At 44.8% G+C, this 27,749-nt stretch overlaps 1 protein-coding gene across 6 annotated transcripts; it reads right to left on the bottom strand.

Moving 5' to 3' along the window:
- Window positions 1-203: 203 nt before the first annotated feature.
- Window positions 204-27,749, bottom strand: TFAP2A (transcription factor AP-2 alpha). Of its 6 annotated transcripts, none has more exons than XM_087707477.1 (8): window positions 22,134-22,342; window positions 17,524-17,550; window positions 15,867-16,301; window positions 12,344-12,395; window positions 8,918-9,149; window positions 6,974-7,092; window positions 3,230-3,371; window positions 204-1,080 (listed from the first exon to the last, which is right to left on the bottom strand). In XM_087707477.1, exons 1-8 carry the CDS (start codon window positions 22,182-22,184, stop codon window positions 792-794), a joined length of 1,347 nt encoding a protein of 448 aa, XP_087563603.1. In that variant the 5' UTR covers window positions 22,185-22,342; the 3' UTR covers window positions 204-791. The 6 variants fall into 6 exon arrangements, with proteins under 6 accessions (XP_087563603.1, XP_087563602.1, XP_087563606.1 ...); XM_087707476.1 differs by lacking the exon at window positions 22,134-22,342 and adding an exon at window positions 18,988-19,853; XM_087707479.1 differs by lacking the exons at window positions 204-1,080; window positions 22,134-22,342 and adding exons at window positions 1,091-1,249; window positions 18,988-19,816.

Genomic DNA, 27,749 nt, shown 5'->3' with positions numbered 1-27,749 from the left:
GATAAATAATTAAAAAAAGCTTCAAACAGACTCACCATATTTACAGTTCCCATTAAATTACACATAAATAAATATATACATACAGAACACTGATTCCCTTATAGAAGCACTATGAATCGGTGTCACCATAAGAAAGTTCAAATTAGTCGCTTTACCTTGGCAGGAGAGAGGTGCTAAAACTGAAGACATGACATGGAACTGCATGTGGTTTGTGTTCAAGTTTATTCACAATACTGATAAAATGTCATCATCATCATCATCATTATCATCCTTTCTTTCCTGTTTTGTTTTGTTTAAATATGGCTACAATCTTAAACGGAAGTTTGTATAAGAGAAGGTGGTGATCCAGTCCGATGAAGCTCATTTTTTTCCACATTTCATTAATTATTAACCTTTAAACTTAGTTCTTTCTCTTTTTTTAGAAAAAAAAAGTTGTTTTATTTTTAGCAGTTTATTTATTTTTGTTAAAAATAATAAAAGTTCACAAAGACGACAAAAAAATGTTTTTTTTTTCCTTTTAGGATGGCCCAATCGCCACCTTTGTTTTCTCGGGCTCCAAACTGGGTAGCAACTGGAAATGAACTGGGAAGTGATGGAGGCAGGGAAAGAGAGGAGAGAAGAAAAAGGAGAATGGTGGGTAGGGGGCTGAAAGAGATGTGAATTAGCCGGTCCTCCTGAGTGAATAGGCTGGGACAGATTTCTGAGCTTCTCTTGCTGTAGCCTCAGGGTGAGGAGGAAGGGGAGGGAGGGCCAGGCTGGCTGGTCTGGTTGGGGCTGCAAGAAGAAAATCCTCATTTTCTGTGCTTCTCTTCTTTGTCGCCGCTTTTGGTGCTGTTATCTGTATGACTATTAGGATTGTTGCTGAGGTACATTTTGTCCATGGCCTTGAGCGCCTCGGTGAGATAGTTCTGCAGGGCAGTGACTGCTGCGCACACAGCAGGGCTGCCAAAGCCGTGAGAGATGAGGTTGAAGTGGGTCAGGCAGCTCTGGATGCCCGGCTCCAGAATGGGGGTGGGCCGAGAGTTCCCCAGTGGAGATCGATCCTGAGCCAGCAGGTCGGTGAACTCCTTACAGATCTGTCTGCAGCATAAATGGAGCAGAGAGAAGGGGAGGGAGGAAAATAAGCCAGTCTTGTCAGGAGGCAGGCGAGCCAAGGAGTCAGTTGCCTCCACAGCAAAGTCACACATGCACGCAAAGAAAGAATCTCTGCTCTTTTACCCGCTCTCTCATGTTCTGCACCGCTGATGCCCTATATAGAAATATTGACATCAGTATAACAGCCTTTCTCTTTCTCTCATCTCCCTGGCTTGTCCTCTGCACTGATGTACGTCCACTTCTCCCAGGAACAATATTTTCCTTTTTTGTCTTTCAACACACAGATGCATTTTTACACTAGATCATTCTCTTATCTTGTGGCATCTAGAATCTTTTTCCTACATTTATCTCTGTCTCTGTCTGTTTCTGTCTGTCTGTCTGTCTGTCTCTCTCTCTCTCTCTCAGTGCATGTACATACATTGCATACAAGTATATTAGATACCTATAGGGTGCTAGTAATCCCTTAAGTATGTGTCCAGCTATGTGTCCGAAAATGAGGACCATGTCTTTATTTCATCCCAAGGATAACATGTATAGATTACTGTGTGGAAAATATGAAAATATGATACAAAGCTACTACTATATCAATAATTATTGGAACAGCAGTTTGCATCAAACTGTGTTCTTCATCCCAATGTGCCCTCACATTTATTTACTGATGCTGATATCTGAGGTTTCTCTGTCATACTCAATACATCTCTGTTTTATTTTAACTCTTTCCTGTCATATACATCCACATTTTCATAATCACATGAAAAATGTCAGAAAGTTCTATGGAAATCACACAAGCATACACATTTCTCCTTGATACAAAATATGTCTCCCACTTCCTTCCTCCAGAGTAATACCCACTGTTTACCCCCATCAAACTTCTTAATTACAAATTCTGTAATTAACATCCATGTCTAGTCTTCTGGCTTTAAGTCAACAGTTATTTTTTAGATCTAAGTATTACTATAAGCTTGTAATTTTCCTTGAAAGTAAGTTGCATTGATCTCAATAACACACTATTTTTTCTTTTCTTTTTTTCACTTAGGACCCTCTACATGTGTTTATGAAAAGTTCCATTATTCTCAGCAAGCAAATTGACAATAAAATGTGACAGTTACCATAATTTTATGGACAAAAAACCCTCCAATTTAGAAAGTGGAACAGTTCTCAAAGCTACTTCTTTAGCTTATCAATTCCAGGACTCTCATTTCGTTTTATACGTTTTAGTAGCATTAGAGAGATGCAGTAGTTTATATAGGTCACAAAGCACTGGAATAAAGGGATCCACTCAGAAATTAGATTCATACCAGTATCTAAATAAACTGCCAGCAGAGGGGAAAAAACCTGGGAGCATATATATGGCAGCAATTGAGTTTCTAAAGGGCAATATTGAGACATATTTCAGTTGTATATCTCTCTCAATAACTGGGTGCCCTCTGGCCCACTGTTCTTTGGTGAATCACCATCTGTAATTAACTACTATGAGGGGGAAAGCATTTTAATTTCCAGCAAACACATCATTTACAATAATGGAGAGTTCTCTCTCTCCTCTTCCCCCACCACCTAACCTGAATATTGAATATCTTTTCTATTAAGTTATCCCTAGAGTCTTTGTCTTAAAATAAACCCCCACTGGCATTTTAGTTGCTTAGAAGTAAAATACTTTTAATACCTGAATTCACAGTTAATCAATCTTCAGCATTTTTATTCAGCATGTAAGTTCCATTGAGATCAATTTTACTTACTTCCAAATAACTACGCAATCTTGTCTACAATCCTTAAAATAAATCCCACTATACTTAACGGGGCTTACTCTCAGATAAATCTGCAGAGCCTCGCCATTATAATATGCCATTTTCTTCCCATTTGAACGCCTCGAGTAACAGCATCCAAGGGAGGGAGGGGGATCATTCTCATAGGTCTGCTTGATTTCAACAATAGCGTCATTGGCAATAATATCGTTTCCCCTCGATGAGGATTGTGTACGTTTTAGTTACCTCGTCAAGGCAACCACGCAGGAACGGAGAATAACATATCCGCAGCAAACAAATGCAAATGCACCAGAGGAAAAAGCTCAGGGCCCAACCAAACATAATAAACAAAATCTTCCTTAGGAATATTCCGCAGAGATAAAAAGTCTTACTTCGTCGCTAGAAGCATGTTTTTTCTTGTGACTTGCTCGTTTGGATCGGAATGTTGCCGGTTGAGAAATTCAGCTACTGCTTTGGCAGGAAATTCTGTTTCACAGACGTAACCAAAATCTCTCGCGAGATGCACGGCTTCTCCTGAAATGCAGATTGGGAGGAAATACATAATTAATACCCAAAGCATAAGCGGGCGACAGGAAGGTGGGAATTCGCGCCGTGCATCTTTGGGTTCTTCACGTGATATCCACTCAATCAAGATTAACTGGCACTTTACAATCTACTGGTAAAGCGCTTCTTTAGAAAAGACTAATATCTCAGTGTGCTAAAGACATTTCCTTATTAACTACCTTATTAAAGGTAATAAGTTGTTACGGGAGGAGGGAGCGTCAAATACATTGTTTTATATCAAACTACGAGCGTGTTAATACTGATCCTAAAGAATCCTTTGGGAGCGGCGGATTAAGCAATTCACAAAGTGGTAGATGTAATCAGCTTTTAGTCCTAAATTATATTGCAATATGTTTATGGCATTTTATTTAACATACTAATAAACATATCCCAAGTATTTTATCTCTGTTTTGTAAGGATTATGTTTCTATTTGTTTATATTACATTACGGGGATACATTTATGTATATGCATAGGGGAAAAAAACATACCAAACATCTAATTATTCTGTTCCTAGAGATTAATATTGATCATTGATCATTATTTCAATCCCCACCCTGTAGACTGCATTAAATAGTTAAGTGCTTAAAATTTAACTTGATTGCATATAATTATCCTTCCTTCCCTTCCTCTCCCCCCTCCCCCCCCCTTTTTTTTTCCAAACGATTAACCATAAGAATTTTAGGGTCATTCCATTGAGACTGTCTGTTTTGTTGATTTTCAAATCTTTGGTTTTAATTTCCTGAACCAGTTGGTTTTCACCGCAGGGCTTCCTGCCATTAGCTCGAGGTCCGGAAGAACGCATGCGCCAATTAGAGCTTCAAAGCCTCAGTCCACGGAGCTTGTTTCCATAAAATGGAGCGGATCATAAACAATAACAGGACTTTGGAAGCGGCCTCATCGCGTAAGGACCACAACCCAAACAATCGTCTATTATCTCTTGAGAGGGGGAGAAATTAGGCACTATTATTAGTTTATCTATGCATTAGCCTTATTCCTGTGTTTCTCTTCATCGTAATGATGATGATCAAACCGCGGCTTTTTTAAAAAAATGATTCCCCCTTTGAAATTATAGATTTTATTAAATGTTTAAAATATCACAATATTAGCATTTATCTCCTTCCCCCTTTTTCCTGTTCTCCTGTTTGTTTTTTTCTTCTTCAGCTACTTGTAAACTCTCTTTTGCTTTCCTTGATTACTCATTAGTTGCTGGTGGCATTTAAGTACACTATTTATTAATGGCAAGACTCCTTGATGGACTTTCAGTGGCACTTGGCATTTTTATAATGCTGTAGCTTCACTTCTTTAAACTTAAAAAAGGAAAAGCAAGCAAAAAAAAGGGGAGAAAAAAATGGCTATAATCTGATAGTAAGCAAAACTAAAGCTAACTTGGCATGAAGAGTGACTTAAAATTCACTCTACATAACCAAAGTCAAGGTTAAAGACCTCAGAATTAAAACCTAGTGAAGACTGCATGCGTAGGACAGCTTGTATCAACTTCCTTGGGTCAATAGCTACTACAAAGTAATTCTCAATTTAGCATGCCCCTTGCATTTCTTGTTCTCATTATAAACTTTATAACTATTTTAACATAAAGGGAGATGCATGTCCACCCCTTTTGACCTCTAAATGTTCAAACAGCACATTCACCCATCCTCTTTTCACAATTAAAATAGAAGGAAAATAAAGCATTTCTGTTTTGCTTAATTATACCAAGCAAAGAGGAGATCAGAAGCTTGCAGTAAGATTAGGACACTATTAAATCATGGTTAAGGTTAGGTCAAGGATTCCCAAATTAATTTAAGAAGTTAAAGTTCTATTTTTTTTCAAATGCAAATGTCAAAATGATTTAAATATGAATAAGCTACTGGTATGTAGCTTAAAATAGCAGAGTTGTATCTTAAGGTAGCTGTAGGATCCAACTTTTTAATGTGTATTAATGTGCAAAGAATGAAATCCTGAGCACTGGAAACTGATCGTAAGTGTTGTTGGGTCCAATAAACTTCCAGCCTACCTGTTACATTATATAAATGCAGCATGCTTTTATGTGCCAAAATAAAATAAAAAAAATCCTGGTTTCATTTCTAAACAGATTTCTTTTCCTCCCTGTCTGTTGGTCTAAAATTGCTCCTATAGCTAGTTTCTGAAGCAACTAGCAGAGATGGTAACTCCTTAGTGGCCATGCTGCCAGTAATGCTGGCGGTCATTCTGTGTCTGTTGTACCATTATCAAGCATAAAGACAGAGAATCAAGAATAGATATAGTGCGTTTGGTTTTTTTTTTATCTGAACAATGTTCCCATTTGGTAGGCCACTATATATGTGCATATACATGTATTCTGTTCAACTCTGAAAACACTACAAAATAAAGACAAAGCTAAACAGAATAAAAATAAAACTAAAGTTAAACAAAACACATTATTTGGGATTCAATTAATAAAACAATTGACATTTTCACCCAACGACAGTATTTTTAAAGCATTTACTCATATAATAGTGAACAAGGACTTGCTCAGAATTCATTCTTATATTCCTAATGTTTCTCTGCATTGATGTTATACTGTCTATAATTAAGGAGTCATTTTGAGTTAAATAAAGCTATATGAAGCTATATTCACTTCAGCAAAAATAATGCAATAAATCTATGGACTTCAAAGGCATGGTTGTAGAATTTGAGGTGACTAATATTGTTCATATTTAACTTGATTTTCAGTCTGAATTTTATAGGACTTATAATTGGATCTTCTGTTAGCTACATAATATAGATAAACTATTTATATTTAATGTATTTGTAAATATTAAAATTCATTCATTTCTTAAACATATTTACAATAACATGCATTTAAGGAGCAACTATCTTCTGTGATAAATGGACTAAATAATCTTCAGTATGACTACATCTTTTCTAATTCTACTAGTTTATAAATTATAGCCCAATTATATGACTTAGCATGATAATTAATCTATTACATTTTGAGATGCTGTTGAAGAACAGCAGTTTCTTTTAAGAAAGTAGTTCAGTCAAGTCACGCATTGTATGGAAAATCATCATAACCCAAATCCTTGTTATACTAAACCAAGATATAAACAATAATTGTACATTTCACTATTTTGCCCCCTTCACTTGGGATTACACTGATTAAAATCCAATTAAAATCTACCATGTCAATCAGTGATTAATAAATTAATCCATTAGTTATGTTTACTCTGTTAATGTTTTCAGTCCTACTTTTTAATCCAAGTGATCAATCAACTAGCAACCCAGTTAAAGTGAAGCATTACACTGCATGCCAATTTGCTTACATTCATTTCACTGAGATTTAGCATCCAACTCTGAAATGCATTGCAATCCAAATAAATATCAATAAAGCCACATCCAATGTTTTGACATCAATGGATTTTGGCTGAGAGTCCCTTTAAAAAAAATACAAGAGGAAAAGGTCACATTGACCAATAATAATGTAAATTAAACAATATGCATAAACATTTCAGGGCCCACATTTGTTTTCCTCAGCTAACAAAAAGAAACATTTCCAAATAATGCCTTTACTACTGCCAAAAAGCCATCACTTACCCTCCACTAGTGATGTCAGCAGGGTAACATTAGCAGCTTTACGTCTCCCGGCTGGCAAATTTAATCCTATTTTGTCCAGTTTTTCTCTCAAAGATCTCCCTCCATTTTTTGATTTTGCCCTGTTCCACACATTAAAAAAGAACAGCATTTAATACACAAGTAACTTCAGGTTCATAGTTTTCAGATACTTTGCTACAAATCTACAAATGCTTATTAAAATAATTTAGTATGTTTAATTAGGAAAAATTAAATTTTGGTGGTGTAATTAGAGCTATACACTTCTGTACGAGATTCATTGAAATACATAATTCACTAAAATAACTGCATGTTAAAACAGATAATTAAGTCTTTTGTATTCTTACAATATCAGCTGCAAATCATATGTGGACACACCAATTGCACTCACAAAGTTATAAAATATGTTTATATATTGTGATCCAGCATATAGCTGTGAGGTTTTTGCATAGTTGTGACCCAATGGGAGATGTATTTTAGCCTGATTTTCTTGCATTGTGTAAGAATTACAAACATCATTTGCCTGTCGTTATAGATACGGTACTACATTCAGATTAAACAGGAAAGATATCTCTTAGGCACCCTAGTATGAGAATTTTTTTAAAAAATGACTGTCTCATAAATGTGTTCCTAGCCAAATTCCCCTCTTGCACTGGCCTTCCTCAGGAAAGTAATGCTGGCACTGCCCTCAGCTGGTGTGTATGAGCTTTTAACACGCTATGCTAGGATGAGTGACCTTGCTACACTTAAGAGTCCTTCCTATGATTGCTGATGTTGACTGTATGAGTGGATCTCATTAACAAGACTTGCTGTCTGCTTTTAACTGAATGCAGCCCAATTTCCACAGATACCTGATGCTGTGCTGTATTATGGTCCAGGCTACAGATAATGACAACAATGAACATTCTTAATACTAATTATTCTAAATTTCACTACATTTTCAGTAAATATATTGCAATTCATACTTGGTAATTTTTTTTTAGTCACAACCCTTTGAAATGGCTTGTTCGTGCTGTCATTTTGTTTCAGGTGGAGATGTAACATTGAGAATATGGGTAGCTTCTTTCCTATTGTCTAATTCTAAAAGAACACCTGAAACTCAAATGCAAGATTTAGAAACTTGAAGGGAATAGTAAAAAAAAAAAACACCAAAGTTTCTAGAATCATTTTCCAGAAAGAAAATGTGAAAAGGTTGTGGCTCTGATTTCAAAACATGGAGCTTTGAGGAATATTAACTCCATTTTTAAACAAGAGGAAATGGTTATTCCTCAGTAACCATTAACGTGAGGGAATTATGAAAAAAACACTTAACACAAGAATACTCTCAACAGTCTTTCCTTTCAAAAATCTGTTATTAACCCTTACAGTGACAAATAAACACGACTGAATGAGCCAGGAGAAGCACCATGAAGTGCAAAAACAAAACATTTTTTTTTAAAGTGGAGCAGAAGTTAAAACCAGCAACGTCTGAAGGAGCCCAGAAGGTTGCAGCATAATAAATTGACGAAGTGGCTATTTGGGGGGGATATTGGGAAAAGAAAGGCTTTATTTCTCCTCCTAGTAACAGCAGTTGCCTTCTGTAAAATAAAAATTAAAAAAAGGAGAAAAGCAGTTTTGGAGGCTGGGGTTTGTGTGTGTGTGTGAATGTGTTCAGGGTGAGGCGTGTGGGGGGTTTTAAAGTGTATTATTCACTGTGAGAAATTAAAATAATAAGACAGGAGGTTAGAGAGGTGGGAACTGGAGCCGTTGGGGAGAGAGAGAGACGATTGGCTGAGGCGGAACACCGCGCCCACGTGACCACCCTTCTCCGCCAATAGGCTCCCTTCCCGCCACATTGCCTCACGCACCGAATCCGGGGCTGGCTTTTTTTTTCCCCTCACACACACAACCCCCTCAACTGTCTTTCGCGCGCGTTTCGGGCCGCCTCACCTCCGTAGCACTCCGCCCAGCAGAGACGCGTTGAGGCACTCGGGCGGCGACAGGCGCCTCTGCACTTCCGCCACGGTGACTTTGTATTTGGAGGTGGAGCTGAGGAGAGACAGGCGCCCGGGCACCGAGCAGAAGACCTCGTTGGGATTCACCACGCCGCCGAAAAGCGCGTCCTTGTTGATGGGGATGGAGGAGACGGCGTTGGCGTTAGACTTGGAGAGGGACACGGGGCCTGCAGAGGGGGAGAGAGAGAGAGAGGCGGGGTGGTGGTGGTGGTAAGAAGGGAGGCCGAGGGAAGGCCGAGCCGCCTTAGTGCACCAACGCTGAGGGGATTAGCAGCTGCTGAAGGAGCCTGAGGCGATGGTGGGGCGGCAGGCTTGGGAAACGTGTGGTGAGGGGGGCGATGACAGGAATGGGGGAAGGGGGATGAAAACAAGGCAGGAAAGGTGGCTGAGAGACGATGGCAGATGGGCAACAACGAGAATAACGGGGGTGGGGGGTGGATAAGGGGTAGTAGTAGCCCCGAGGCTGGCGGCCTCCTTCCCTCCATTTCCTCACCGTCCGTCTTTTTGCTTTGAAGGGCAACCACCGAGCTGGCCAGCGCCGTCCACCCCAGGCCTCCCTCTACGCATCGCCCACACTCGGCAGAATCGACTTTGGGAAACCAGGAAACTTGGAAACAACGCTTACAAACCGGGGATGGGAGGATGGACTATACCAATTTCAAGATGACCTTCGAGGAGAACCTCAATTTTAAATTCTCAGTGTCTGGGGGGGTGGGGGACATGCGGGAGAAAGGGGAAGCTCAAGGAAGGGTGCTCCGAGCCCTTGCTTTAAAAATCTAGCTTTTACCTACTTGGGTTAATTTAAAAAATAAAAGAAGGAAGTGAGTCTTTTCAGGCCAGAAGCAGACAAATAAATGCGAGTTTCAACGTCTGGCTTGGCTTACTTTCCCAGCCCCCCATTGAAAGCACCCAGTCTAAATCAAAATTGAGGATTTTGAAGAGGGGGGATTGAAATTAACCCCCTCTGTCCTTAACAACTGTGTATCTTGTGTCTAAATCAAAATTGAAGATTTTGAAGATGTGGGATTGAAATTAACCACCTCTGTCCTTAACAGCCGTGTATCTTGTGTCTAAATCAAAATTGAGGATTTTGAAGAGGGGGGATTGAAATTAACCCCCTCTGTCCTTAACAACTGTGTATCTTGTGTCTAAATCAAAATTGAAGATTTTGAAGATGTGGGATTGAAATTAACCTCCTCTGTCCTTAACAACTGTGTATTTTGTGTCTAAATCAAAATTGAAGATTTTGAAGAGGTGGGATTGAAATTAACCTCCTCTGTCCTTAACAACCGTGTATCTTGTGTCTAAATCAAAATTGAGGATTTTGAAGAGGTGGGATTGAAATTAACCTCCTCTGTCCTTAACAACCGTGTATCTTGTGTCTAAATCAAAATTGAAGATTTTGAAGAGATGGGATTGAAATTAACCACCTCTGTCCTTAACAGCCGTGTATACTGTGTCTAAATCAAAATTGAGGATTTTGAAGAGGGGGGATTGAAATTAACCTCCTCCTGTCCTTAACAGCCGTGTATCTTGTGTCTAAATCAAACTTGAGGATTTTGAAGAGGTGGGATTGAAATTAACCTCCTCTGTCCTTAACAGAGTTATCTTAAGGATACATGGCCTTCAACCGTTAAGGATACCGGAAGGGGATTCATTCCCTGTTACTAATATTTATAAAGGACGGCCACATAATATACCTTCGCTTGTTGGGGGGGGATGTAATGCTACAAGCTACACGACTATGGGCATAATTTGTACTAGAGTAGCCCGTAGTGCTTTCAATTGAATAGTTTCAAAGTAATTTAATTAGATGTCACATTTTTCTGCAATTGCAACTTTTTATATAGGAAAGAGAGGCGCCAAAGAGGTATTTTCATTACTGTTTTCAAAGGTAATAGTACAGTTTTCTTTAAATAACAATTACCCCCCCCTCAAACAAAATAAAGGAAAATTGATACATTTTTTTTGTCTGCCTCCTTAACTGTCATCTGCTTCCCCAGGAGAAAAGAACCTTCCTTGACACAACTTTCACTTTCCCCCTAATTACAGAAAGTTGCAGGGCTTTATTAAAAATAATGTGCAGGAGAAGGGTAAAATTATCCCAAATCTTTTTGCATGTTCAGTTCGGCTGACATAACTGAAAAATAAGGGCAAGTCTTGTTTGGAGGCAAATGGACTTGGCATTATGTTCCAACCTGGTTGCATTATAAATATTTACTCTTATCAGCATCTGTTTATTCCTCTTGTCCTCCATCCTACACTCGTATACTTTCCATTTTCACTTTAATAGGTCTAATCCAAATGTGAAAGGGTGGAGCGTGGAGGAGGGATATCTAGGTTTTGGATAGATCACTTGTGACATTAATAGCTCTGGGGAGGCTAATAGAGACAATAGGAGTTAAACGAACTCTTGAGATTACTAATAAAAGAGCCAATTATCATGTCGACTTGGAAAGAGCATCACTTTAAGATTTATTCCTTGCACATCTAATTTGACGTGACAAAGACTCTCCAGGCTGGGAGGAGGGGTAAATTTTTAGCTTTCATTGTGTAGGGCTGAGATTTTTCAAGGAGGTGCCGTTTTGTAGAGCACAAGACCCCGCTGCTAGGTAAGAAAGCCGCACTGATCCTTTCTCAAACCTTTCCTACCAAAGGATCAGAATCCGGCCTTTCCCTGAACAGGTTTTAAAATTAAAGCCAACAGTTCTGCTCTGCTGCCAACATCGCGAGTACTTTAAAAAAAAACACAACGAAATTACGAAGCCAGACAAGGTTTGGGAGGCGAGGGGACGCGATCTTCCAGACAAAAAAAAAACCACAAGTGCAACAAGACATTAGAAGCCGCTGAAAGCCTAGGAAAAGCCAACCCGTTGCAGAGAGAGAGCAGGCTAAGCAAGCGAATACCCATCCGCCATCCTGCTCGCTTGTTACAACAAAGCCCTCTGATGTAAACAATCCAGAACAATCTCCTCAACCTGAAGCAAGAGGGGGGGAGGAAGGAAGAGGGATGGGGCATGGGGGGGACGGGGACTGAACAGGATTGGCTCTTTCTTAGGTAATGAAACATACTTTCAAGGCAACTAAAGAAATTAGAAGTCAGCTCCGAACCGCAATGTCATTAGGAACAGCTAAAACATGGATCTGTTTAGCTCGATAATATAATCATACATATACAGAGGGTGCGATTAAGTAAAAGGGTTATCAACCGAGATTGTCAATTTCGTTTTTCCATTTTCAGCTCTGTTGTAAATTACGGGGAGGGGGGCGTCAGGGGGAGAAACAATCGCTTTAGTAAGTTCTCTCAGCTTCACTATCAAGCTTGTGAGGACATGCTTGGAATGCTAAAGAAGTGGCTTACCTTTCTTAATTACAGTTTGATCTGGGATGTTAATACCGGGGTCCTCTACGTGCTGCAACAAAAGCAATACAAAAGGGATATGAATTTCTAAACAACGCCAAGAGAAACACGCGAAGCTCTTTATTTCCCTCTATCTTTAACTAGTTCGGTGTTTTTATAAAAAAAATAGAATAATATTCATTTCCCTATATTGACGTTTTTGAATTTAAAAAAAGCAAATACTGGGCTCCAATTGCACAGAATCTTTGGAAAGCAGGAATGGCTGGTTTGGGGACAGTCCTCCTTTAATGCCATCTCCTCCGAAGTGGGTCCCGCTAATTTCAATAGCCATTACCTTCAGTTAAGAATGCCTGACCTTACTTATAATCCAGACTTCCTGCATTAGGGGTAAACCCCTAAGTACACGTGCACGAATTATCCATCTTACCCTGCTTTTTTAACGCACAAAGGCTTAAACTGTATTTCTACCAGCGCCTCTTCACTCTGAAATAAGCATTTTAAGGGAAAGCTTTCCTGGTTCTTTGTGCTAAGATTCTAGAAGAATGTTTCTGTGCCACCTCTGCATACAGAAAACGGGGGGGGGGGGGGAATATCCGGAATATTGGGGTGAGAGAGAGAGAGGAGAAGGGAGGATAACCCTGCAAGCTTCCGAGGCCCATAGCAATTCTGGCTTCCCCTCTAGTCCCAGGCAGCGTTTTTTACCGCTGCTTTTCAATTCTGCTCGGAAGGCTTGTGATGCTCCGGGCACGCGGGTGCGCGGCGCGCGCTGGACTTTCAGACGTGATTAGAAAGTAAAAAATGAAAATCATGCTTTTTAATTCCCAAACTGACAGTCAATCTAATGTGTCTGTCTGTGTTTACAAATTAGCACGAACGCTGCTGAGCTAGAGAATTTCCCCCTCGCGCTGCCGAACTTCAGCGCTACTATTTAGCGCAGGTGCGCGCGCGCGCGCGCCCACAGGCTCCTATGGAGATTTTTCCTCCCACCCACCCCCACCACCACCCCCACCCCCACCCCCAAGGCCCCATCCTCTCCTTCACTAAGTCTCCGTCCAACAATAATACCGAGTCTTAACATTTTTTCCATTCTGCCTTGGATTTATGCTCCTGTTAATTGTGCCTGATCTCAATGATTCCGGGTGGATGGTACGAAGTTGCTTTATTACAGGTTTTATTGTACTCAATGCTCTCATTTGTAACTTGCCTAAAGTGCTTCTGGATTTGAGCATAATTAAATTGAGAAATGTTCAGAAATGACTGGCTGCCGTTTCCTTGGATATTTTTTTTTAACTATATGGCGAAATATCCCTTCAAGCAAACAGCCTTAAACCTATAAAAAAATATAGTGCGGCGTAACGTTTTATTTGTCTGATTTCTTCACCTAGACAAAGTCTACGGAAGCCACCGGCTGTTAGGTTTTAAAATCCCGCCGAGATACTTATGTTTAAATAATTCTCGTCCTCGGCTTCAGCAACTATTCCGTATCAAGCAGCCGTCCTTATATTAATGGCTAACTGCGGTAGCAGGAGAAAAATTGAAAACAGCCTTTCCTATAGCAGGAAAATTATTTTCAACGAATTTCATTCGCTCCGTGTCCAACGGCGAAGGCCGCGTTCTCTATTCCATTGTCAAAGCGCGCATCCTAACGTGACGCCGCCCGCCTCCCTCTCTAAGATCAATGCCTTTTAAACGGATCAGATTTACCAGCTTTGGGAATACTCGGCCCCTAATAAAGAGGGAGGTGTTCCTGTTAAATGTTTTTTATCTTAAACTACTTGGTAACGGGCCTTTCTTAAAACAGGCCAGGCATCTCTTAACTGCTGGCATAGTAAAATAGCCTATATTTATTATTCCCCAAAAAAAATATGCACATACAATTCTCGCCGCAACTGAAATCCCAGCAAAATCAAATCTTTTGCAACTTGATATCTAAAACAAAAACACCAGTGGAAGTTCCCCCTGATTTCAGTGCAACTGTTTTTACTTAAAAGTGCTGATTCAAACTGGGATTTTTTTTCCCCCCCTCTAAGCAACCCTAGTTCCAAACCAGGTATCCTTGGTGTTGTTTTAGAGTTTGCTTTTTAAATGAAAAGAAAACTGGCTGTTGTGGCTTTCCCTGCCCCCTCAAAAAAAGCGCCTAAATTCCTACAAAGATGTGGATACTTTAAGGCATGGCCTTTTTTTTTTGCAAAACAAAACCTAAGCACAATTTTCTTTGGGGGGTTGGAATAAGAGAGTTGGGGCTGTAATGAATTCCTCCGTTTTCTTCAAATGTGGATTAATAAAAAATGAATGGAATAAAGGAGACGAGGAAATCGCTTTCTGAAAGGAACCGGTGGCCAAAATTATCCTTGCAACAGTGGGATTGGAAATCATTAAACTGTCAGTGAACATACGGGGATAATATTTGATCCAATCATCTGCGGTGACATTTTAGTAAGGGGAACCAAAACAAATCCTAGGCTAATATTAGAAACTTCCTTTCCCCTTTGCCCACAAATGTTTTCTATCCAATGTCACCAATGGCACAAGAAGCAGGAGTAAAATTACTGGCTTGTTTAAATTCTGCATTCATTAGGAGAGTGGAATAGATTTTTTTTTTAAAAAGAAAGAAATTAAATAACCCTCTTTTGCAGCCAGACTCAGATGGTGCTCGCCCCTGGCTATAAAGGGCTCTAGACTGTTAAAAGATAGGAGGGGAGACACCACCTTTCTATTCAAATTATATCTGCGGATGAAAGAAACCAGATCCTGACCCGAATAATAATAATAAAAAAAAACATTTAAGGCGCTCCAAAATCTTAAGTTAAAATAGTAACAACCACAACAGCAACAGAAACACATTGTTCTTTTTCCCTGTGTAGGGGTGATGGGCCTAGGCCATTTCCTACGCCGTGTTTGCAACCCGAAGAATTGCAATTCATTCTTTTCTTCCTCTTCCTCCTCCCCACCTTCCAAACAAACAAGTGGGGAGAAAGCTTTTGGGTCAGTTTTTGTTTTCTTTTTCAAGCCAGCCAAAACCCGACTTAAGGCCAGGCTTCCTAAGGTGACACGGCCTTCCCAAGAATTACCTCGCTTTGTCACTAACAAGGCAGCATGGCCAAGGACGCCAGTCAGGGGAATTCTGTTCTTGGCGTCTTTACTTCCTTCCTTCCTTCCTTCCTTCCTTCCTTCCTTCCTTCCTTCCTCCCTCCCTCCCTCCCTCCCTTCCTTTCATCCTTCCCTCTTTCTTCCTCCACTCCCCATCAACAAAAGCAAAGAGCTATTTCTCTGCATTAGCAATTGAAGACATTGGCGAGAGACAAATTCAACTCTGGTTGCTAACCGCGAGACACCGTTGCTCCTTCCCTTCATGGAGGGTGTGCTGGAGGCTTGAAATGCACACTGTAATTCCCATCCCCTGGTGGGGAGCGGGGGAGGGGAAGAAGGAGAAGAAGCGTGGCAGGGCGAGGACGAAAAAAAAAGAGGAAAAAAAAGAGCCGGCAGGAAGCCGCCTGCCTCCCCGCCACACGGGTCTCCTTACCGGCACGTCTTCCAGCGAATGAGGTATCGAGTGAATGGGAATATCTCCTAGTCCTGAGCCCAAGCCGTGAGGTCCGTGCAAGAGATCTTCGTGCCGCCGGTAATCCCTTCGGGGATCCAAGCCAGAGAGCTGGTGGGGAAGTCCGCGGTGCGTATGCAAAAGCCCCGTGTCCTGGTTTTGCCTCTGTCCCGGCCAGCCCGGGTGCTGGGGCTGAGGCTGGGCGTGAAGAGGGTTCAAGCTATACGGATCGTTAACGTGAGAATACGGGTCTTGAGACTGCGGGTAAATGGGCTGATATGGAGGTGGGAAATAAGGGGGCTGGAAGTCGGCATTCGGTGTATGCGAGAGCGGAGGTGCGCTGGTGTAGGGGGACTGGCCCACACTCCCCAGTTGGGGTAGCCGGGCTGTCCCGTTGCTGGTCGCGTCGTGGCGGTCCTGATGAATAAGAACATAAAAAGGGAGACGGGGAGACCAGAGAGAGAGAGACAAACAGAGAGAAGGGGGAAGAGAAGTCAAAATCGAACTGTGGATTAGGCCAAATGTTTATCACCCTATTTAAAAAAAACCCTATCAGATAGATACAATATTTGCGCTCAGACTAGAGTCAAAAGCAGCCTCCGAGATATTCTCTTCTGGAAGAGAACCTTTTGTTTTTAAAAAGCCTACGGTCATCATTGTCAAAAAGAAGTGAAAGAGAGCAAACAAATACTCTTTTCCTTTCTCCAAAAAAGTGAAAGTGCACCATTGCTGCATTAGTCCTTCTTTGGCCCTGGAAAACGACACCCAAAATGCCATGAAAAAGAACAGGGGGTTTTTTTGGAGGGGGGGAGAGGGAATACTTAAATATAAGTATGCCACATGTCAGCATTTACAAATCTAGCATGGGACCAAAATGGATAAACAATGTGCTATTCCATTGATTGAAATCAAATCATTCCTCTAATACCCAGCCGGGGGTATGTAGGTGCGCGTGTAAAATGCACACAGACATACACACATCCACATATAACGTGTACATGCAAAATCGTACTTTACGTGTAAATAACAAGGCAGCAAAATTAAGAGAAAACGGTTTGGAAATATCAAGATGAAGAGGAGGGGGGAAATGCCAGAGGGGTTTTTTTTGCTTTTTTTTTTGTACAACCGGGACTTTGGTGAATTATGAAATTATAGCCCGCAGGTACGTCTCAAGGAAATTAACAGCCATCCAAATAGAAGGAGTGGGGGGAGTGGGGGAGGTAGCCAGGAAATAAATATAGAAAGGGGGCTGTTAACTGCCTTGGACTTTAGTCTCCCCAGGAGCGTTATTAATCGGGGAAAGGACCAGAGCGGAAAAAAGAGGTGAAACTCAATCGGAAGGGGAGGGGAAACAGCAAAGCAAAACAAAACACAATGGACGGGTGTGGAAGCATGGCTAGCCTTTTGTAGTTTACTGGGGAGCAGCCAAAGTAAAGGAGCACCGAAGGAAGCTTGGGCAAAACGAGCAGAGGGGGAGGGAGAGGCGGAAAGAGGAGAGGTTTCGGCGGGAGGTGACACCCGGCCAGCCGGACACCCACCCACCCACCCCTCCACCCCAGAAGATGTGGGGGGGAAAGCATGATGGTGAACGGGGTTCCCACCACCCACCCCAGATATGAGAAATCTGAAGCACACTCACCATCGCTGAGAAACTGTGAACTAACATCTGCGCGGATTTCGGGGGGAACCAAGTCAGGCCAGGAGGGAAAAAAGGCAGAAAAAAGTGGGACTCTTTTAGGTCTCGCTCGCTCGCTCGCTTCCTAGCCGTACTCTGGCTCTGTCCCTCTCTCTTTCTCTCTCTCTTTCTCCCTCTCGCACACAAGCGCTCTGTCTCTCTCTCCTACACACACACACACACACACACGGACGCACGCACACACACACAATGGAAGGAGCCCGGGTTTAAACCACCCCGAGTCCCCAACGCCCAGGCTTGTCCGCCAGCACTGGGCAAGCGCGCCTATAATCCATCAGTCCAACAACCGAATGCCCGACGTTTCTGCAGCAGCGAAGGCGAGAGCCGGAATCCTTGGCGTGAGAGTTCACGATTCAAAGTTGAGCCCGGGGTGCGCGCGCGTGTATGTGTGTGTGTGTGTGTGTTCCTTAATCCGTTTGCGGGTGGTGTGCGTGTGTGCGCGTTGGTCGCCACCTCTCTCTCTCTCTCCCTCCCTCCCTCCTTTTACTGCTGCACGTGAGTTCCTAAATGAGAGAGAGAGAGGGAAGGAGGGAGGGAGAGAGAGAGAGAGAGGGAAGGAGGGAGGGAGGGAGGGAGGGAGGGAGAGGAATCTGCAGCCCGCTTTCCTTAAGACTCCTAATAGCAGATATTCATGACTATTAATACTACACGAATGCTTAATAAGGGAAGAATGGCTGGAAATCGAGCGTGAAGCGAGGAAGCAACTCAAAGCAGAGGCTGTTCTGAATGACGTCCATTGAATGAAGAATCAGTGTATCTAATCAGAGGTGGGGGAGCGAGCGAGAGAGAGAGACAAAAAGGGACGGGGGGGGGAGAGAGAGTCATGCCGTGGCTGCGTCTGACGAATCACAGGAAAGGGGCAACATTTTAAAAGGTTGCAGGGCAGGCAGAAGTGAAAGAGAAAGAGAGCCAGGGAGAGCAGCAAACGGGTGGGTGCGAGGCTAGGCAAGCCAAGGCAGGCAGAGTAAAGGAGAGTAAGGTGCAGAGAGAATGGGTGGGAAAAGAATCTGGAGAGGCCAGAGGAAAGAGGAGGGATGGGAAAAGGCATTAGAGAGAGGAAGGAAGGAAGGAAGGAAGGAAGGAAGGAAGGAAGGAAGGAAGGAAGGAAGGAAGGAAGGAAGGAAGGAAGGAAGGAAGGAAGGAAGGAAGGAAGGAAGGAAGGAAGGGGAAGGAAGGAAGAAGGGAAGGAGGGAAAAGGGAAGGAAGGAAGAAGGGAAGGAAGGAAGGAAGGAAAGAAAGAAAGCAGAACGAGGAGAAGGAAAACTAGGAAAAGAAGGCAGCCAGGCATGCTGAAAAACTTGCAGAAGCAGAGAGGGCGAGAAGGGCGAACGGGAGAGAGCCAGGAGGGGAAGCTGAGCAGTGGAGAAGTGGCGCTAGGAACCAAGCTCAAGGCAAAGGGAGGCGCACCTCGGGTGGCGGCGGCGGCGGCGGCGGCTGGGTGAAGTCGGGCGCCTGAAAGGACAGGGCTAGCAACTGCCGGGCTCCGGCTCCCCTCTTGACCCCAGAGGGGCCGCTCTCGGGCTCCGGTTTGGTGTCCCCGGCTTTCGGCTGCCTGCGTTCAGGCGGGCCCGGCAGTTCCACTCCGGTGGCGTCCTGCTGCGTCAGGTCCATGACTCCAGGGCCCGGAGGAAGAGGAGGAGGAGGAGGCGGCGCTGGCGCTGCGGGCCTTGGCCGGATCCCCGAGCAGAGGAGTAGGGCTGTCCCCTCCCTCCTAGGCGCGTGGGATCCCGTCTCCCCCAGGCGTTCAATCCTCTCCCCCCCAGGGAATCGGGGCTGCGGAGCTCCTCTCCGCCTCCTGGGAGCCCAGAGGAGCCTTCCCCCCTTTTGGGACTGGAGATCGGGGAAGAGGGTGGCGAAGAGAGAGAGGGGGGGGAGGGAGGAAGGGAGGGAAGGGGGAAAAAAGAGGGAGGCGACTGCCGCTTTACTGGCCCGGACAAGCTCGGGCTCCCAGGCTGGGCTCAACCCGTCCAACTGGCTGGGCAGCTCCCCGCCAGCGAATCCGCGGGAATGACAGGCCTGTTCCACTTTTCCTGCCAGCTTATCATAACAAGAGGCATTTCGCCGCCGCCGCCGAGCAAGCAGGCCTCGGCACAGCTCCTGGAGCAACACCACACCGGAGGCATGAAGGAAACCCAACCCTCCATCGTCGCAAGCGGCTTCGGTTTTTGCCCTCCGCAGCCTTTCCGGGGCTCCCCTCTCCTCAGCAAAAAGGGGCGCTGCAGGGCAATTCGAAAGCACCGGAGATCCCAATTAAGACTCTTCTGAGTTGTTGTTGTTGTTGTTTGGGAGGGGGTTGGGGTTTTTTTTGTTTTAATTTTTAAAAAGAAGAATCCGGAACTAGACAGAATAATTCAGAGAGAGACCCGTAAAAAGTTCACTCCGGTGACAAAAAAACGTGGAAGCGAGATCAAAACACTGGCGCGTTTTCCAAAGCTGCCCTGGGCTCCAACTTCCAACAAATAGACAAATGAGCGCCATCAAAATATAATCAGAATGATTATATTTCGCTTTCTCTTCGTCGTTCGGCTTCGGGCGTCATTTACCTAGAAAGGCAAGCCGCGTGGCTCGGGGCAGGTATTTCCCAAGTAAACGGGGACACTCAAAAGGTTACTTCCAATTTTAGCTAGTTTTAGTCGCTGACTCTCTGGAGGCAAGCATTCTGGGAACCCGTCGGTCCTAGGCAAAGAATCAGCCACGCACACGGCTCCAAAACACCCACTCTATCCAGCCGCCGAAGTCTCCACCTCTGAATCTCTCGGCCCCGAAGCCCCAAGCGTGGGAATCCCCACGCCCGTTTTTTTTTTTGTAAGCCTGCCTGCGCGGAAGGAACCGGTTTCGCCCGAAAATGACTGAGGGAGAAGGGAAACCGCGCAACTTTCTCAATTCACACGTGCAATGAAAGAGGAAGCCTGTCCTGCTCTCTCTACATTTATAGGCAATAGCAGTTAGACTTATATACCGCTTCATAGGGCTTTCAGCCCTCTCTAAGCGGTTTACAGAGTCAGCATATTGCCCCCAACAACAATCCGGGTCCTCCGGCAGACACACACAACAATCCGGCAGACACACACAACCCCTCCAAATCAGCCATAAATCTCCACGCATAAACCGACGCTGGTTTTCTTAATTAATCTTCCAAAGTGGGCCTCGCCGGGTTCCTCTGTGTGTGTGTGTGTGTGTGTGTGTGTGTGTGTGTGTGTGTGTGTGTGTGTGTGTGTGTGTAGAATTAACAAAGGCAAAACTGTAATGTACGCGCTCATGTTTATACTGCACCCCCAAAGTAGGGCTGGAATGGAAACAAAGACCCCCCCCAAAAGAATTTGGAAGACTCAAACCCAATTAAAGATAAGCATCATGCTTACAATTCACAAAGAAAAACACACTAACGTTTAACTCTTACCGGCATCCTACTACGAACACGTGGAAGACTAACGCGATTATTTAATTAGCAAACTACTTTTACCGAAGTGACCCCTGCTCTTGCCTTTTTCATAAACACTTTCCATTCATCCAAATACTTGTCATTTCTTATACTCTGCCCTGTATTAGAATACGCCTGTGTGCAAGAGGCACCAAGGCACCCTATGGGCACAAATTTACCAACAGATTGTTTCTGGCACCTTATTTAGGCGGTGCTTCTCCATCTAAGCCTACTCTCTACGCCGTCTGAATGACTCCGAGCATCTCCCTCCCTCAATGCCTACGAGGCTCCACTTTCGACTTTCAAAAAAGAGCTTAAAGCCACGCCTGCCTTCCTCTCAACACCATCCTTTTCTTCTCCTTCTTCTTCCTCCTCCTCTTCCTTTAATTTTAATCCAAGGGCTGAGAAGCAGAAGGAATCCTGCAGGATCAAAGGAGGTTTGATGCAGAAATGACAACTACCCACATCAGATAGAGGTCCCTCAAGTCTGCAGCGCCAAACCTGTGGATCCAAGGCAACTCTTTTGAGAGCGACGAGGTGGCTCTCTTTGGGGAGATCCTGGGAATCTCTCGGTACTGGCTAAAACACGTTTTAATTTTTGTCTCGCGGTGGTTTTGCTCCTCCGCATTCACTTTGCTCATCCATTCCATCTTCTCGACCCCTTTCCCTGTAGCTTGCTGGGATGCGGAGCCTTTGCAGGAAAGATCCGTGTGGGTGTATTTTCTTTCTCCCCTCCCGATGTGCTCCGGCAAAGGTCTTTTTTTTTTTTACCCCCTTAAACCACCCACTGCACAGGCGGGCATCCTCCGCCTGCCCCTTTTCGATTCCACCCGCCCCCCCACCCGCCTCCCCAATTTGCCAAGTCGGCAAGTGAAGAAGTTGCTCCCCCAAAAAGCTTCCTTGGGTGCTACAAGATGTTTTCCAATCGCAGCTGGCAATTTTTCTCTTTCTTTCTTTCTTTCTTTCTTTCTTTCTTTCTTTCTTTCTTTCTTTCTTTCTTCTTTCACTCTCTCTTTCTTCTTTCACTCTCTCTCTCTCTCTTTCTTTCTCTCTCTCTCTCTCATTAGGGGGAAGAGAGAGACGGAGGCGGGAGGAAGGGATCCTCTTTCCCCAGTCGCCGGAAAACGCTTACCTCACATTCCTCATACTTGATATTATCCGTCAGTTTCCAAAGCATTTTCATGGATTGGCGTGGCGAGAGGCAAGAGGGCGCGCGAGAGGGTGGGGGGGTGGGGAATAAAGCAAGAAGAGAAGGAAGAAAGAAAGAAAAAAAGGAGGAAGAGAGAGGGAGGAAGAGAGAGAGAGAGAGAGAGGACGAGGCTGTTTGCCCTGCCTGCCTGCCTGCCTTGTTGCTCTCTTCTCTGGCATGCAGAGCGCGCCCGCTGGAGTGCTGGAGCAGGAGGAGGGAAGAGGAGGCGGAGGCGATCTCCCGTGCCCGCTCGGAGATCTCCCTCTAATGGTCGAAACTTTTCCCTTCTCCCACTCGTCTTTCACCAACCGCCCAGTCGCCACCTCATTAGCATAGCAACCCTCGGCCAATTGCTCAGCAGCGCAGCCACTGGCCCGCGAAGGGACCAGGGTGCCAGGGACGCCGCTCGCTCGCACACTCTGCCTCCCTTGGTATGGGGGGGGGGCGGGGGGAAGAAACCCCTTTGTAAAAGCCCTTTGGGCCCCGAAAGGGGGGGGAAGGAAGCGGGGCGCTTCTCTTTGGGGGTGTTCTCGCTTTTAAAGTGACAGCATCCCGGGGGGGTCCTTGAACTTTGCTTCTCGCTTTAAGCCCCCCCCCCCAAATGTCCCCGCGATTTCTTCAGTCGGAAAGAGCGTAGAAAACCCCCTTCAAAGGGATGCTTCCGAGGGGATCCTTGTCCGTTGGACCGGACGCCCCCCACCCCACCCCCGCCTAGCTCTCTTCTCGACTTGAACCCACCGCAACCTGCAATCTCATTCTGGACCCTTGGGATCGGTTTCCCGAGAGATCCGTTTCCAGCCAGAAAAAGGAGTTAACGAGCTGAGTCGGGCCTGATCCTTCTTTACTCTAAAGATCCTTCTTTATTTAATAAAATAAAATAAGAATAAATAAAATAATAAATAATACTCAGTTTGGGCTTTAAAAAAAACACCTTTTTTCTCGTTCTCTGGATTTTCTTAATTTTTGTTTAACAAGATCGCCTCCCCACGCGCGCGCGCGCTTTTTCTCCAAACCCAACGCGCTGCCTAAGCGCAGCATTGGTGAATCCCGATTTTTTTAGCAGCAAGGGGGAAAAACCGCGCAGTCGACTTTCTGAGGTTTTTTTTACACTGATGAAAGTCCAACTCCCCCCCCCCCCAAATTCGGTATCTTAAGGCACATTTGTTGCCTATTCACATATGGAAGGCATGAATTGGGCCCCCCCTCTGCGCTTTTTCAGCTAACCGGGAACAGTGAGGTGCGTCCCCCAATTCTCCAAGGTTGTGCTCTCGAGTAGAATGGCTTGGACTCAATTCCAAAATAGACTTGTTATTAGAAGCACTTGGAACAACAGGTGGTTTCTGGGGGTAGCTCAGGCAGGTTAGCAGTCAGACTGAAATAAATTTGACTCCAGGCCCCAATGTTGTTGTTGTTTTCCCAGACAATAGCCCTCTGCTTCCTAAGGGACAAAGAGAGGTGAAGAGAGCCATATGGGGAAGGGGGTTAGCCTCAAGCTGCGGATTTTCCTATCCAGCTTTTCTTTTCTGTTCGAAATCAGCTCCCTTTTCAAGGCCGGAGGAACCGCGGAGAAAGACGCATTTTCAGGGCAAGCAGAACCTGCCAAGTCGCCCAATATATCTGGAATCGAATTCCAACCAGATTGACTGATAGGAGATGGGAAAGAGCCTAATTTGTTTAAAACAGTGTGGAGCCTTGGCTACATATCTCTGCTTCCAACTTTTATTTCCTTTTTTTATTTCCTTCCGTGGCTTGTGCCAAGCGTTTGGATCCCCTCTTCTTCTTCCTCCTCCTCCTCCTCCGTTTACCGTGATGACCACGTTGCTCCTCTGTTTTATGCTAATCCGAATTGATTTCTCATCAGGCAGGCGGGACGTGTGGGCGCAACAGAAAGATCTGAGATGGCCTTTCTTTTTGAAAACCAAGACTCTTCCCTTTAGTCGGACGCTGGCACCGCGGCCCTGAAATGTTGCTGGAGCTGCCCTTTTACCGCCGAGTCCACCTCCGTCCTCCCGCCGAGGAGAATCACGTTTGCGAAGGAAACAGCCTGGAGCGCAGCAAAACCCCATCACTCCAAAAGAAAGAAAGAAAGAAAGAAAGAAAGAAAAGAAAAGAAAAGAAAAGAAAAGAAAGAAAGAAAGAAAGAAGGAAAGAAGGAAAGAAGGAAAGAAGGAAAGAGAGAGAAAGGGAGAAAGAAAAAGAAAGAAAGAAAGAAAGAAAGAAAGAAAGAAAGAAAGAAAGAAAGAAAGAAAGAAAGAAAGAAAGAAAGAAAGAAAGAAAAAGCAGAAACTCTCCTCCCTGGGAAAACTAGCTGTAGCCAGCCCTCCTCCACCTCCAACAAGGGCCTGAAAAAGATTAGCCAGTTCATTGGGAAGCAAATGGCTACGGATTCTGGGGGGAGCCATCCGCTCAAGGGGACCCCCAACTTAAGCAGACAACAGAACTGGCTGCTGGAAACTCTTCAAGCATCCGGACGTTTAGTACTAAACCAAGAGCCGTGCAACCGGTTTCTGGAACATCTTCCCAATTTCTGTTTGGTCTTTTTCCCTCTCGCTCTTCCTTTTTCCTCCTGACTCCCCGAGGAGGACAAGTGGCGCTTGGCTCGCTCTCTCCCCCGAGGTTCAAATCCAGCCGCGGGGAGGCTCGCTCCGAGGCCCGTCCTCACGCCGCTGGCAGGGCGAGTCAACTGCGCGCAGGCACCACGCACACCCCTTCTCCGCTCCCTTGTCACGCCGCGCGTTCCAGCGGCGAGGGTGTTGCGCCATTGGGCTCCCGGGCACTAACAGGAGTGGGTGATTTCTCTTCCCCCAGGGTCACCTCAAGCAGGCGGCGCTGGTGGAAAAGAGCTTCTCGAGATCCCCAAGTAAGGGATCGGAAGCTGGGCCTTCCTTCGTGGAGGATCCACAGTGGGTAACTCTGCCCTGCATGGATTGGCTGGCTTAAGCCTTCGGGATCAGGATTCCAAACCCGGTATTTTTTTTTAAGTGGGTGAGGGGGGTAGTGGAAAAAGAACGGGGCAGAAGAGCTTCAGGGACGCTTTCAGGTGAAAGGGGCCTTGTGAGGTGATCCTAACGGAGCCGAGGTGGCGCAGTGGTTAAATGCAGCACTGCAGGCTACTGCTAGATCAGCAGTTCAGCGGTTCAAATCTCACCGGCTCAGGGTTGACTCAGCCTTCCATCCTTCCGAGGTGGGTAAAATGAGGACCCAGATTGTTGGGGGCAATATGCTGACTCTCTGTAAACCGCTTAGAGAGGGCTGAAAGCCCTATGAAGCGGTATATAAGTCTACTGCTATTGCTATTGCTAACGTTCTGGCACATACAAGGAGCATCGGTCTCCCCAGCTGTTCCTACTCAACTATGCCAATGGGATCGCCACTTCTAGTTGTCCGAACCCGTGTTGGTTAAGCTAAGGGCTCCGGATCAAGGAAGCGCAGGGTTTCTTGGCAAGCAAGGCAGGCAGGTCGCCCTCTTCTGATCATCCTTTTAGTTGATCGGCCCATTTTAGACCAGTGGAGGGGTCAGCCCTTAGGCCAAAAGTTGGCCTCCAAGCCCACTATGACCTTTGCTCTTAAGGCGTGGTAGCTTGGCGTTTTGCACACCTGGAACGCCATTCCCTGCAGTACAGAAAGAGCTTTTACTGGAGATTTGCCTCCGAAGCAGACGCCGTTACAGTTCGAGCCCCCAAAAAAATTATAATCTGAAATATCGGCAGCTAAGACTGTTGCACTTCGGTTACTGACTTCCATAGGAAGAAGTCAACGACCCACGGTTAAAAGAACTGGGATTCCTTTTAAGGTGGTCTAAGACTCCACGAATGCGCTCTCCTTCTCTCTCTCTCTCTCTCTCTCTCTCTCTCTCTCCCTCCCTCCCTCCCTCCCTCCCTCCCTCCCTCCCTCCCTCCCTCCCTCTCTCTCTCTCTCTCTCACACACACACACACAATATCTGGAATCTGGGTAGCATTGAAACTCTTCATAAATCAAAAGAGCTTTTTAAAAAGCTTTCAGGCCCTTGAACTTTTCTTTATCCCTTGGTCCGGACTTGGAAACTAAAAAAAAAGCCACCAAGCTTCCAGACCTGTGCAAAGTTAACCTTTTCTCTTTCTACAGAAACAGCTCTGAAATTAGAAAGCAAAGGAGAGGGAAGCCTCCACACTAGGAGCTACAGGTTGGCTCCGGAAATCCGCTGAGAGCTGAAACAGGGATAAAGGTGAGTGGTGAGATTCAGCCTTTTTTTGGGGGGGTGGGGGTGGGGTGTCTTCAGATAGAAAGAGACCTCCTTGTTCAGCCCATTAGCAGCCCAGAGCCTGCAGTTAACTTTCCTTTCCTTTCCTTTCCTTCCTTCCTTCCTTCCTTCCTTCCTTCCTTCCTTCCTTCCTTCCTTCCTTCCTTCCTTCCTTCCTTCCTTCCTTCCTTCCTTCCTTCCTTCCTTCCTTCCTTCCTTTCCTTTCCTTTCCTTCCTTCCTTCCTTCTTTCCTTTCCTTCCTTCCTTTCCTTTCCTTTCTTTCCTTCCTTCCTTCCTTCCTTCTTTCCTTTCCTTCCCTTCCCTTCCTTTCCTTTTCTTTCCTTTCTTCCTTTTCCTCTCCTCTCCTTTCCTTTCCTTTCCGTTCCTTCAGGGCCCAGCAGAACAGTGGATATATAGAATGAAGGATGGTGGAACCTCTGACCCACAGTCCAAACAACCGCCTTACTAAAGGCCTAGGCTGGAGCGGAATAGCTTTCGCTTTCTGGCACCTTTTAAGTTTATCCCGACCTCCGCGCCAGAAAGGCTAACCGGGTGCTTACAATATATGTTCCTTTTTTGGGGAATCATCTTTGTGCATTGCTCTCCTGCTCTTGGTCTCTCATAAATGCACCCACGCACGCACACACAGTTTCACAGTCACGTCGACCCAGGAGGTTTGAAAAACTCTTATTTTAAACAAAAGTTTTAGTATTTTGCAATGGATTTCATAAAGACATGCTAAAAAGAATCAGCAAACCAACTAACCCCCCGACAAGGAGACTCCAGTGGAGGTGACTTATTACTGCAAAGATAAAGCTATGGTCCGAGGCTGTTTTCTCTCTCTCTCTCTCTCTCTCTCTCTCTCTCTCTCTCTCTCTCTCTCTCTCTCTCTCACTTTCTCTCTCTCTCTCTCTCTCTCTCTCTCTCTCTCCACACACACACACACACACACACACACCAACTCTCCCCACCTGTTGAAAGGTCGTGGGGTTTCTTTGCATAACCATGTAGTATCCTAATCAGATCGCTTTCTTTTTCCTTGGGGACATTCCCCTTAAGACTAGTGGGTTGGTTACTCAGCCTGCTGACCTGGATCCATGCTTTTCCTTTTGCTTTTTTTAAAATTACAAGGCTAATAATAATAATAATAATAATAATAATAATAATAATAATAATAATAATAATAATAATAATAATACCCCTGCATCGAGAAAGAAGGGGGGGGGGAGGAAAGCGAAAGGAATAGAGGAATTCTGTTACCTGCCAGTCCCCCATTTTTGCAAGGAGTGACATTTTGGCTCCGGGCTGCCTATCACCAGGTCCCCGCTGGTCATGGAAT

Source organism: Thamnophis sirtalis, unplaced genomic scaffold, assembly GCF_051295495.1.
Source record: "Thamnophis sirtalis isolate CommonGarterSnake01/CBP01778 unplaced genomic scaffold, rThaSir2_p1.2 scaffold_2, whole genome shotgun sequence".
Classification (NCBI taxonomy): Eukaryota; Metazoa; Chordata; class Lepidosauria; order Squamata; family Natricidae; genus Thamnophis; species Thamnophis sirtalis.
This window is presented reverse-complemented; position numbering and strand designations above follow the sequence as displayed.

Excerpts from the sequence above, each read along its gene's own strand:
- TFAP2A (XM_087707476.1), bottom strand. The coding sequence starts at position 19,191 with ATGGACCTGACGCAGCAGGACGCCACCGGAGTGGAACTGCCGGGCCCG. Across the intron at positions 12,396-15,866 it reads ATTCGCTGGAAGACGTGCCG|CACGTAGAGGACCCCGGTAT; the intron begins GTAAGGAGACCC and ends CTTTTGTTGCAG. Across the intron at positions 1,081-3,229 it reads AACATGCTTCTAGCGACGAA|ACAGATCTGTAAGGAGTTCA; the intron begins GTAAGACTTTTT and ends TTTATGCTGCAG.